The sequence below is a fragment of the Phyllostomus discolor genome, chromosome 8, assembly GCF_004126475.2.
Source record: "Phyllostomus discolor isolate MPI-MPIP mPhyDis1 chromosome 8, mPhyDis1.pri.v3, whole genome shotgun sequence".
Lineage (NCBI taxonomy): Eukaryota > Metazoa > Chordata > Mammalia > Chiroptera > Phyllostomidae > Phyllostomus > Phyllostomus discolor.
The window spans coordinates 101267910-101279368 of NC_040910.2; the positions used below are offsets into that span (position 1 = coordinate 101267910).

The 11459-nt window shown below is 55.1% G+C and overlaps 1 protein-coding gene across 4 annotated transcripts; it reads right to left on the reverse strand.

The window, feature by feature from the left end:
* Positions 1 to 551: 551 nt before the first annotated feature.
* On the reverse strand, positions 552 to 10557 carry RSAD1 (radical S-adenosyl methionine domain containing 1). 4 transcript variants are annotated; one of them, XR_004904910.1, is made up of 11 exons: positions 9555 to 10557; positions 9020 to 9153; positions 8707 to 8911; positions 6022 to 6387; positions 5751 to 5814; positions 5159 to 5306; positions 4657 to 4711; positions 3869 to 3972; positions 3551 to 3684; positions 2847 to 2933; positions 552 to 923 (listed from the first exon to the last, which is right to left on the reverse strand). XR_004904910.1 is itself a non-coding variant. In XM_036033757.1 (10 exons), the coding sequence occupies exons 1-9, from the start codon at positions 9687 to 9689 to the stop codon at positions 3570 to 3572; spliced, it is 1326 nt and encodes a 441-aa protein (XP_035889650.1). In that variant the 5' UTR covers positions 9690 to 10557; the 3' UTR covers positions 552 to 923; positions 3551 to 3569. The 4 variants fall into 4 exon arrangements, 3 of the variants coding, with proteins under 3 accessions (XP_035889650.1, XP_028375899.1, XP_035889651.1); XM_036033757.1 differs by lacking the exon at positions 2847 to 2933; XM_028520098.2 differs by lacking the exon at positions 2847 to 2933 and having other exon boundaries at positions 552 to 992.
* Positions 10558 to 11459: the final 902 nt, after the last annotated feature.

Here is an 11459-nt window from a genome sequence, read left to right on the forward strand (position 1 = left end):
AGAAAGATGCACGTTAACCTCATTTTTGGGAGACTGTATAGTCAAATGTGTTCATTTGCACGTAAGGATTTTTGCTCATACACCAGCATCTTAATAGTGATTAGTCTTTGAATGGTGGGATTACAAATTGTATCAGTTCGTCTAGTCTCAGTTATGCTGCAGTAACAAAGAACCTCGGATCTACCGGTTCACCACAGTGAGTGGGAATGTCTCTCCCCTGCTCGTGGCTCTCTGGTCGGTGGCTCCCCTGCCTGGCGTCTCTACTCTAGGGCCGGGCTGGAGGACACAGTCTCTGTCTGAACATCGTGGTCTCCGCTGTGGAGAGAGAAGACGGTGGACCCCCTACTGGCTCTTACAGTCGGTACCCTCGAGTGAGTCTCTTGGCCTTCCCAGATTCAACCAGGCAGGAATGGACAGTCCCCCACAGGCCCTTAGGAAGGGGCGCTGCAGGAAGGGTGGTGAACATTTTGAATGAGAATACGATCTATTACACAAATCATCCTTGTCTTAAGTCTGTTTGGGCTGCTGTAACAAAAATACCATCGACTGGGTGGCTTAAACAACAAACGTTTATTTCTCACAGTTCTGGGGGCTGGGAAGCCCGAGAGCAAGGTGCCGGCAGATTCGGTGTCTTCTCTCCGTGTCCTCACAGGAGGTGCGGGAGCTCTCTGAGGTCTTTTTAAAAAGGGCACGAATCCCATTCATGAAGGCTCCATCCTCATGACCTAACCACCAGCCACAGCTCCACCTCCCAGTACATCAGCTTGGGGGTGAGGTTTCCACGTACGAATTTTGGAGAGCACAGACATTCAGTCTACAGCGATGTTATCATTTAAGTCCTTCTCTTCGCAGAATGCGGTTCTGTCCCGGGAACTGGATGGTCTCACAGAGATGGGACACGTGGCTTCCTGTTGTTCAAGCCTCTTCAGGGGAGAAGACACAGGCACTGAGTCTGAGCTACCCAGCACCGGGCCGAAATGGCAGCATCAAGCCTGAGGCCTAGGGGCCAGAGAGAGGCGAGGGTTTTGCCTGATTTTGGAGACAGGTCACGTTGACCTGGACCCATGGCAAGCATAATGATGTAACAGAAAGTTCTGGATGCCCAGAACTTGAGTCAAGTTAGAGCCTGGTGAATGCAGAATGAAAATGACAATAGCTGCCCTGCCTACTGCACGTTACATGGTGGGGGGTGGAGTGGGGGGCTCAATCTTGGCTCTAAAATTGTTAGTGCTCTTGCAGAAGGAAGGTTTGGTCCTTCAAGCTGTGACCGCACACTCAGCGTATTACACTTTCCCAATTCCTCTCATCACCGGAGTAGCTTGATTCCCCCCCTTGTAATTGTGCTCCTGAGTTGTTTGGTAGGGCAGGTGAAAAATGACAATTGAAATCCCAATACGGAGGGTCCCGTTGAAGGAGGAGCTGTGGGAGAAGGGCTGGACGCAGAGGGAAGTAGCTGCGTAGCTCCGTCCCCCTCATCCCCCCTGACCCCAGCCCATCACAGTGGGAAGCAGACAATGATCACAGCCATTTATGAAGCCTTTAAAAATGAGATTCCTGGGGCGTGATGAGTATGGCTCAGTCGGTTGGGCATTGTCCCACAAAGTGAAAGGTCGCCAGTTCGATTCCAGGTCAGGGCACATGCCTGGGTTGTGGGTTTGGTCCCCAGTAGGGGTGCATACGAGAAGCAACCAATCGATGTTTCTTGCTCATATTGACCATTCTCTCCCTCTTTTTCTCCCTCCCTTCCCCTCTCTCTAAAAGCCAATAGATAAAATCTTTAAAAAATTAAATTCCTGGGCTCCACCTCCAGGAGATTCTCACTCACCTGCAGAGAGTGGGGCCAGGCTGAGCCACAGAAGCGGGTCCGTGCCACCCGCACCTGGCCCTGGCTCCAGGCCAGGCAGTCGGCCAGGCCCGGTGAGCAGGGAGCCTGGGTGTCTCGGGTGGCATGAGCCCTGGCCACTGGGAGAAACCCGAGCGGGCCCAGGTTATCTGATGGCGCACTCGCTCCAGCCCCGTGCTCACTTCTTGAATATCAAGATGAGGGGAAGGCTTGGGGACAGGCCGCCCTGGGCAGCACAGGCCACCCTGCAGGCTGCCCTAGGGCCAGAGGAGGTTGTAAGAGAAACGCACTCCTCCTTTCCGCTCCCAGCCCCTCAGCACCGGACGCGCTGCAGCCTTCCACAGTCCGCACGCTCATCCCTACCGATAACCCTGAAATCTAACTCTTTCCACATCCGTCAGCACGGCAGTGAGTTCCTCGAGGGCCGGGGCAGGTCTTGTTCCCCTGTGCGCACCCAGCACGGTGCCTGGCACACCAGCAGTGCCTGCTGAATATTTCATGAATAGATGAGAGGTAGCAACACTTACTACGTTACCTTGGGTCACAGGAGGACTGATATTCACACCCACTAGGCACACGGGAAGTGCACGTGCTCACTTCTTAGGGGCGGGGGAACCCCAGCTGCAGTGGCCCAGCCAGAGGCCAAGCTGCGCATGCCCCGATTTGCAGGTACACTAAATTACTTTGGGTGTCACGGTACCCTTAGATGTGAAAAATTATGAAGCCTTCCCATAGGAAAACGGCTTTCTCTCTCACATACACACACACCCTGCATACAATTTCTAGGTGAAGAGTATCGGCCCTTCAAAAAGGGAAGGCCCTTTTGAAGTGGATGAATGCCAATTAATGAATGCAGTCGGAGTGACAAGGGTCAGAAACTAACATTTTGCAACCCTCAAACCCATCAATGATTCAGACGAGGGTTACGGATAGATGCTAAAATCATTGAGTAGATAATTGTCAGGGAACAAGAAGGCATCTCAGCCTAAATTAAGCCTCTTACCCCCAAATCAGGGTTCCGCACTCCATGAAGGAGCCCGAGCAAAGGAGAGGACCGTAGTTAAGACAGGCTCCAGACCATCTTATTAGGCTACTTAAATAAAACCCAGTGACCATGGCTGCCAGTAAAAGGCCAGGGAAGAATTACCAGGCTCTGGGTCTTTTCAGAATCCTTCTCCCCTCTCCTTTTCCTGCTTGCCCCGCCCCCTCCACCTTCACTCTCTCAAGGGAAAGGCCTCAGGGAGAGGGTGTTGGGGGAGGAGACCCAGGAGGATCTGCGAGGCTCCTGACACCCCAGACAGAGCCTGGTTGCCGAAGGCTTGCTCTGACCTCCCACTGTGCTCAGAGTCCAGCAGGCCACTGTGCTGGACGCACACACGGCTCGCCGGCATCCCTCAGCCCCTTCTGTGCTGTGGGGGCTGGAAGCCCGAGAGCACGATTCCTCCGAGCCTCTCGCCAGCCAGGACTGGCTTTAAGGCCACGAGTGAGAGGCACCTGCAGAAACCAGCACTCCTCCTCTGGCCGTGGAGGGCGCCCCTGCTGCCAGTTCCCAGACCAGAAAGGCCCTCCCACCCACCTCACCGTAGGTGGTCCCCCCCCCCCCCGCCCCCGCCCTGCTCCGAGGAAGCCAGGCCCGAGCACTGAGCAGAACTGAGATAGCGCCTGCCAGGGGAGACGTCTGAAGTGTCAGCCCAGCCCCAAGCCCACCTGGGATGCAGGACACCTGTCATCCTGGCACAGGGGAGGGGGTTTTCTGCCGCCAGGCCTCTTGGAGTCGAGGTAGAAGGGTCAGCAGCAGAGAGTCCAGCACAGCCAGGCCTTCCCAGGAACACCGGAGACCCCTGGAAAACCACGAGGCCTGCGTGTGTGACTGCCTCATCTTGCCAACTTCAACGCCTACTGTCTACCAGTGCCAGCGCCACCCGCAGGCCCCTCCTCACCGGTCTTTCTCACTGCTCCCAGGTGTGCAATCTGTACAGTCAGGGCTCCCCGGGACTCCTAGCCACCCCCTCACCGCCAACACACCTGCGATCCAGCAGCAACAGGCCCCGCTGCAGCAGCGCGTCCACCTCCTCGCTTGCTCCAAACACGTCCCACAGGGTCAGCTGGGGCTCAAACCGCTGCCAGTGCTGGGGCGACCGGAAGGGTCAGAGGCGCAGGGACCGCAGGGTAGGCAGCTGGGGGGGCTACCCTGGGCCATGTGTCTGGGGGTGTGGTGGGGGTGAGGAAGGGTCCAGGACAGGGCTCTCACTCACACCAGGCCCAGGCTGGCGGGGCAGCAGGGACGTGGGCTCCTTTCCTCCACATTTAGGCCGGAATCCAGCTCCCAGCCAAGCCAGGACTCCCTTGGTTCCTCCCCCACCGACACCCCCCCTGCTCAGTGTGGGGTTAGGGCTTTACAGCCCTGACTTCGTCCAGAGCAGCTCTAAGTTTGACTGATCATCTACTGTACCGCCTAGCCGAGCGTTCAGTGTGACTTAAAAACCTTTGAAAACCCTCATCTAGTCTCTTCCCCCATGTAGCTGAGGAAACTGAAGCCCAGAGAGGTGAAAGGGTATGCGCCCCAGGTTGCAGGAGAAGGGGACTAGGCCCTGGGTCTCTGCAGCCCCAGGCTAGGATTCTCACCATTGCACCACACTGCCTGTGGATTCTGCCCATCAGGCCTTGGTTGGACTAGAGCCCACCCTCCAGCTGCCACCCCCAGAGGAACAGGAGGGAAAGGGTGTGTGTGTGTGCATGTGTGTAAAGAGAGAGAGAAATGATTATGCACAGCTTAGGAAGCAGCAGTGTGCCAGAGCCCCTGGACCCCTTACCTGGTGAGTGATCCCCACGTCTGTGCGTAGCCCCATTGCCAAAACTTCCTCCAGCCTGAAAGGAAAACCATCACAGGATCTTGGAGAAGAGACCTGTGCTTCTCCCAGGCTTCAAGCCCCACGCTGGGATGTGTGAATGGGGGGCTTACGAGCATCATGCAGTATGGGGCACGGCAAGGCAAGAAACAAAAAGGTGCATGTGCAGGTGGTTCTGGGGGTGCGGGGGAACACTGGGGGGTGTGGGGGACACTGGGGGTACAGGAGACACCAGGGGGTGTGGGGGACACCAGGGATGTGGGAGACACCAGGGGGTGCCGGGGGGGGCAGGGGGACACTGGAGGGTGCAGGGGAACACTGGGGGGTGTGGGGAACACCGGGGGTGCAGGGGACACCAGGGGGTGCAGGGGACACTGGGGGTGCAGGGGAACACTGGGGAGTGCAGGGGGACACCGGGGGTGCGGGGGGACATCGGGGGAAGGGTCCTGTGCCCTCAGACGCTCACAGCTCCAGGTTGCCCAGCGGGGAGCGCTTCCGGGTACCGTGACCGAACAGCATCACCTCCTTCATCCAGCTGTCAGGCTCCAGGGTCTGGATCCGTGCCTCCCGAGCAAGGCCCCCGGCCCCCTGGGGTATAAACCGCCCATGGGCCCCTGGTAACAGCAACGACCACACCCACTTCAACATTAGCTAATGCTGCGTGCCTGTCAGTGTTAGGTCAGTGGTTCCCAAGGGCGATCCCTGGGCAGACAGCATCTAATATACTAGAAACATGAGTTCTTGGGGCCCCCTCCCACCCTGCACGATCAGAAATTCTGGAGGCAGGGCCCCACTATCCGGGTTCTGACAAGCACTCCAGGTAATTCTGACATGTGCTAAAGGCTGAGAACCACAGTGCCAGCCTGCCATTATTAAGCACCTCAAAATACATACTCAATAGCTCTAAGGCACCTTTCTTCCCCTCCCTCCCTCCCTTCCTTTTCTTTGCCACACTTTAGTTATCAGGAAACAGAGGCTTAGCGAGATTAATAAATGGCTCAAGATCACACAGCCATGACATTCCACTCCTGAGTCACTCAGCCCTTCCTGGTACTCACCAGGCCCAACACCTATGTACTGGCCACACTGCCAGTAGGTCCAATTGTGGGTACTAAGCGCCCCCTGTGGGGAGGGAGGGAATAGTCAGTGCAGGGCAAAGCTGGTAGCCCTGTTGCTGCTCAGGTAAGGAGCTCCTGGTTAGAACGCCCCCCCCCCCCACCTCAGGCTTTAAAGCACCCACCAGAGACCCTTCTCCCCACGGGGCCACTTTCCCAGCTCACACCTTAGCCTGTCCACTCCCCACCTTCAGCCGTCGGCCCCAGGACTTACATTCCGGGCGAAGTTGGAGACCTCATACTGGCGGAAGCCAGCCTCCCGAAGAACGGCCCGCCCCTCCTGGTACATCTCAGCGGCGAGCTCGGGGTCTGGGGCAGGAAGAGCGCCCTGCTGCACCTGGGTAAAGAGGGCAGTGCCCCGCTCCACGGACAGCTGGTAGAGGGAGATGTGGTCGTCGCAGTGGCGCAGCAGGTCCTCCAGCTGCCTGAGCCACGGCCCCACCCGCTGCGCCGGCAGCCCCAGCATCAGGTCCACAGACACGCGCCCGGGGAACAGGCCCCGGGCCTCGGCCAGTGTCCGCAGAGCATCGCTGGCCGAGTGTGTCCGCCCCAGCAGCTGGAGCTCGGTGTCGTCCAGGGACTGCAGAGAGAGGGCCGGGGGTAAGCGCCCAGGGCAGCTCAGGGGGAAACAAAAACACCTGACTGAGCCAACTGTGGACACAGATACAGGTGAAAATGCAGAGCGTGGCATGCAGCCGGAAGGCGGAGGGTCAAGCCCATACGAAGGGTGTACCATTCACCAAAGGGTGGCTACGCGCCAAGCATTTCTATGCGACGCCTAATTCATCCTCATAACCCCCAACAGTCGTTCCATTTCACAGATGAGAACATTGACTTTCAGAGATGTTACGGAACTTGCCCAAGGGCAGACCGTGGCCAAGGCAGACCAGAAATTTAGGACTGTCTGGCCCCAAAGCCAAGAGTCTTTTTTAATTTTGCTTTTTATTTGGAAATATTTCAAACCTATGGAAAATGTGAAAAAATATTCCAATAAACACCTTCATCTAGATTCACCAACTAACATTTTGCTACATTTGCTTTGTCTCTCTACAAACACACACACGTATTGATGTATAATACTGAATCATACATCATACTAATAGTCGTGCAGAACAGCACTGTCCAAAATCCAGCACTTTCTGCAATGATGGGAGCATCCCACACCTGCACTGTCCAATACAGTAGGCATTAACCACATGTGGCTATTTAAAGTTTAAGATAAATTTAAATAATCACATTCCAAGTGTTTACTGGCATGTGAACTGTGCAGATACAGACCATTTTAATAGAATATGGTAGCCACTGGCCAGATTTCAAACTGGTTGTTTAAAATTTTTTTTTAAAGATTTTGTTTATTTTTAGAAAGGTGATGGGAGGGAGAAATAGATGGAAAGAAACACTGGTGTGTGGTTGCCTTTCGCACGCCCCCTACTGGGGACCTGGCCGGCAACCCAGGCATGGGCCCTAGACTCAGAATCGAACCGGTGACCCTTTGGTTCACAGGCCAGCACTTCATCCACTGAGCCACACCAGCCAGGGCTGGTTGTTTAAATTTAATCAACTTAAATATTGTACCCTTTCACCCCTAAATACTTAAGTATGCACTTCCTAACAAGAAGGACATTCTCTTACATAACCACCATCCAATCATAGCCTTGAGGAAACTGATACAGTGATACAATGCCATTATCTAACACATAGTCATATTCAAATCCGGTCAGCTGTCCCACAACGTCCACTGTAGTGGTTTCCTCTTCCCACCGCACCCCAGGGTCCCACCGGGGGTCACACACTGCATGGAGCTGCATCGTCTCTCCAGTCTCCTTTAGTCTAGATCCTTAGCCTTTCTCTGTCTTTCATGAAGTTGGTGTTTTTGAAGAATAAAGGCCAGGTGTTTTTCAAAATGTCTCTTCATGAAGAAATCCTAGAGATAAAGCAGCTTTCTAGACACATCACTGTCTTCATAATTAACACATGTTTCGTGTACACTGTACACTAAAGACTCGGTAAGAGGTTACATCAGTCTTGTTGCCTGGTCTGACCACACACACGAGAAGTCTCCGCAGTTAGGTTGGCCTGAGGTTTCCTCATGACTAGACTCAAGAAATATATGCACGTGGGGCCGGACCATCTCAGAAATGGTGTGTCCCTTTCCAAATATCCCATCAGAACCAGGCTCTGAGCCCAGATTCTATGGTGAGCGGCGCGTGTATTAGCAGTGGGGAAAGCAATACTGGAAAGCACCAGGGGTCAGCCCGAGAGGAATATATTTCTGTCTACTTAAAAACCTTTAATGGCTCCTCTGTCACCACTGGGCAAAACCCAAACTCCCTAGTAGGGTGCTGAAGGCTTCCTTATTTCCATCCGCTTTAGTCATGAGGAGTGACTCACAGCTCCCCCAAAACATGCAAGCCTCTTCCATATCCTGTGTCTTTTCCTCCCACACCCTCTCCCCTGGTGAACTCACCTCCTCATTCAAGCATCACCTCCCCAGGAAGGCCTCCGTGATTTCATCAGACTGAGATGCCCTTCAGTCTGTACTCGGAAGGCCTTCTGTAGAGCCCCCTATACCATGCTGCAATGGCCTGACTACATGTTCGCCTCCTCCTGTCTCTCCAATCATGTAACAAATCTTTTCTGGGCATGTGCTGTGTGCCAGGCACTATGGTGGGTGCTTGGAATTCTGTGATGAACAAAAAGGCACACATGATCCCTGCCTCCCAGAGCTTGTGGTCTAGCACAGAAGCAGACAATTACATAGTTACAGAATGTCACCAGACACTTTTCAGTACCTGCTAGGCCCTGGCACCCAGAAGGAGCTCAATAAATGAATGTGACCAGAGGAGAGACAGCACAGAAGGGCCGGGTGCCCTGGGACGGGGTGGATAAGATCGGTTACCTGGAGGCCAATGGACAACCTGTTGACTCCTGCTGCCCCAAATGCTGCCAGCCTGGAGGCTGGGGCAGAAGTGGGGTTGGCCTCCAACGTGACTTCGGAGTCTGCAGGCAGGTGAGTTGCCTGGGCCACCGCCTCTAGGACCGCAGCCACAGTGTGGGGGCTGGCCAGACTGGGAGTGCCCCCGCCAAAGAACACAGACTCCACCCTGGGTAAAGAAGATGGAGGGGATGAGAGCTGGGTGGGCCCTCCGCAATGCCTGCAGCACCTGTCCCATCCGCTCCCTCCAGGTCCTGCCTCTGGCCCCCACACCCACCGATGCACCCCGCTGAGCCGCAGCAGCGTCTGAGCCTCAGTCACCAGGCAGCTCCGCACAGCTGCCTCCTCCACGCCGCGGGGGATGTACTTATTGAAGTTGCAGTAACTGCAGCGCTTCTCGCAGTAGGGCCACTGGGGGAAAGGGTGTTTGAAGGGGGAGAGGTGACTGCAGGCTGTCCTGGGTTCACTTCCAGGGTGCAGTCCCACACATCCCCATTCCCATTCCAGGTTTCTCAACAGTGCCTACGTCATCTGAGCCATACGACCCCCAAGGCAGGTCGGACGGGTATTATTATGCCCACTTCAATAATACAAAACTGAGCTCTGAAGGGAAATCACACGGTCAAGGGTCACTGAGCTGGTGAGCACGAGAGACTTCAGGTCCCTGGACCCAGACATTTCCCTGCCAAGGCACCGGGTCCCATCCGAGGCCTCACCTGGGAGGCGGGGTAAGTCGGCAGGTGGCGAGTCACTATGTAGGTTCCCGCTGGCGCGGCCGCGCCCCCAACCTCAGCCTCCTCCTTCCCACTCACGTGGACGTAAAGCGCTGCGCGCAGGCTGGGAGTCACAGGACTCTGCGATCTTCCCGCGCCCTCCGCGCGGCGGCGCCTCTGGGCCACTTTGGCTGCTGCGGCCCAGGCCCCAGCCCGGGCCCCGGGGAGCGTCATGGTGCACAAGGCGGAGGTACAGCTTGCGCACCGGGCAGGACCCAAGCCCGAGGCGCGTCCCGGTGCACACTGTGCGCAGAGCCGAACGGGTTGCGGCGGCTTCCTTCCCAGCGGAAGGAAGAGGGGCTGCGTGACCGGGCGCCGCGTCGGAGAACTCGCCTGGAGGACCCGGGGCCTCGGGTCTGCGGCGCCACCTGCTGGGCACCTATGCGCTCACCGCAGTCACCCGTCCTTTCAGGTTGGGGGGGTGAGCTGCCCGCCTTTGGCACCTTGTCCCGAGGCGAGTTCCCTGACCCATCTAAGAATCCTTAGTTCGTTCAGTGAATTCCTTCACATTTTATGTGCCTGGCAGAGAGCTGGGCGCTGGGGACATCGGGACATCAGAGACATAAGACCAGGTCACAATACAAGTGCGTAAGATAGGAGAAGAAAACCAAGAAGAAGACAACGGGCAACATCTATTAATTCAGCACCTGCTGGATACCGAGGCAGCCTGCTCTGGCCCGCGGGGCAGTGTGTGACAAGGGTCTTGGAGTCAGTGTGGGAGGAGGGGACACGGGCTGGATGCTGAAGGGGCAGAAACCCCCAGGGGAAGCCACTAGGCCAGGAGGTTAGGCTGTCATCTCCTGGGTCAGGCGGCCCCCATGTCTACAGTCGCTGGTGGGAGAGTCAGGGATGGTAACTGTGGGAGAAACGGAGTTCAGGTGGCAGGCTGGGGAAGCAGGCCCCTGAACTGTCTCATGAAGTTGAAAGAGCACGGGCTTTTGGAGTCAGACAACCAAGTTCTAACTTGGGCTGCGTGACCTTCGGCAGGACACGGAGCCGCCCTGAGTTTCTGCGTCATCATTTGTGAAGTGGGGCTAATGTCTACTTGGACCCTCGGAGTATCCTAAACTTATGTTCGTTTTCTAAAAAAGCAAAGAGTCTGACCAGAGTGGCTCAGTGGGTTGGGCATGGTTCCTTTCAGTAAACTGAATGTCGCTGGTTGATTCCCAGTCAGGGCACATGCCTGGGTTGTGCGCCAGGCCCCCACTAGGGGGCGTGCGAGAGGCAGCCAACTGATGTTTCCCCTGCCCAAAGGGAGCAGACACCTACCAGGTGAGGATTGCAAGCAGGAAGAATTGTTTTTATTTCTTGGGTCAAGTTATAGCCTGCTTTATCTGGCTCTGCCCATCTGAGAAGCACAGGTTCATTGATGAAAAAATAATAATAAAAATCGGGTTGCTTGAGGAGGTGGTGGGAAGATGGGAGAGTAGGGGGAGGTGGGATGATAGCTAAAGGGTATGGCGTTTCTCTCTCTCTCTCTTTTAAGATTTTATTTATTTATTTTTAGAGAAGGAAGGGAGGGAGATAGAGAGAGAGAGAGGGAAACATCAATGTGCGGTTGCTGGGGGTCATGGCCTGCAACCCAGGCATGTACCCTGACTGGGAATCGAACTTGCGATGCTTTGGTTTGCAGCCTGAGCTCAATCCACTGAGCTACGCCAGCCAGGGCGCGTTTCTCTTTTTAAAACATATGAAGGATTTTCCCCATCACCATTTATCCCCCCATACCCTCTTCCACCTTCACCCACCCCTCCCCTCCCTTGTAGTTTCTTTTCAGGGAGATGAAAATGTTTAAAATCAACTGTGACGATAGTGGTGCACACCTGTGAATATACTAAAAGCCAATGAATTGTACATTTTATTTGTTTTAAATAAAGGGTAAGCTTTTTAAAATTGGTTTTTACAATTTGTAAACATTTATGTATTGATTTAAGAGAGGGAGAG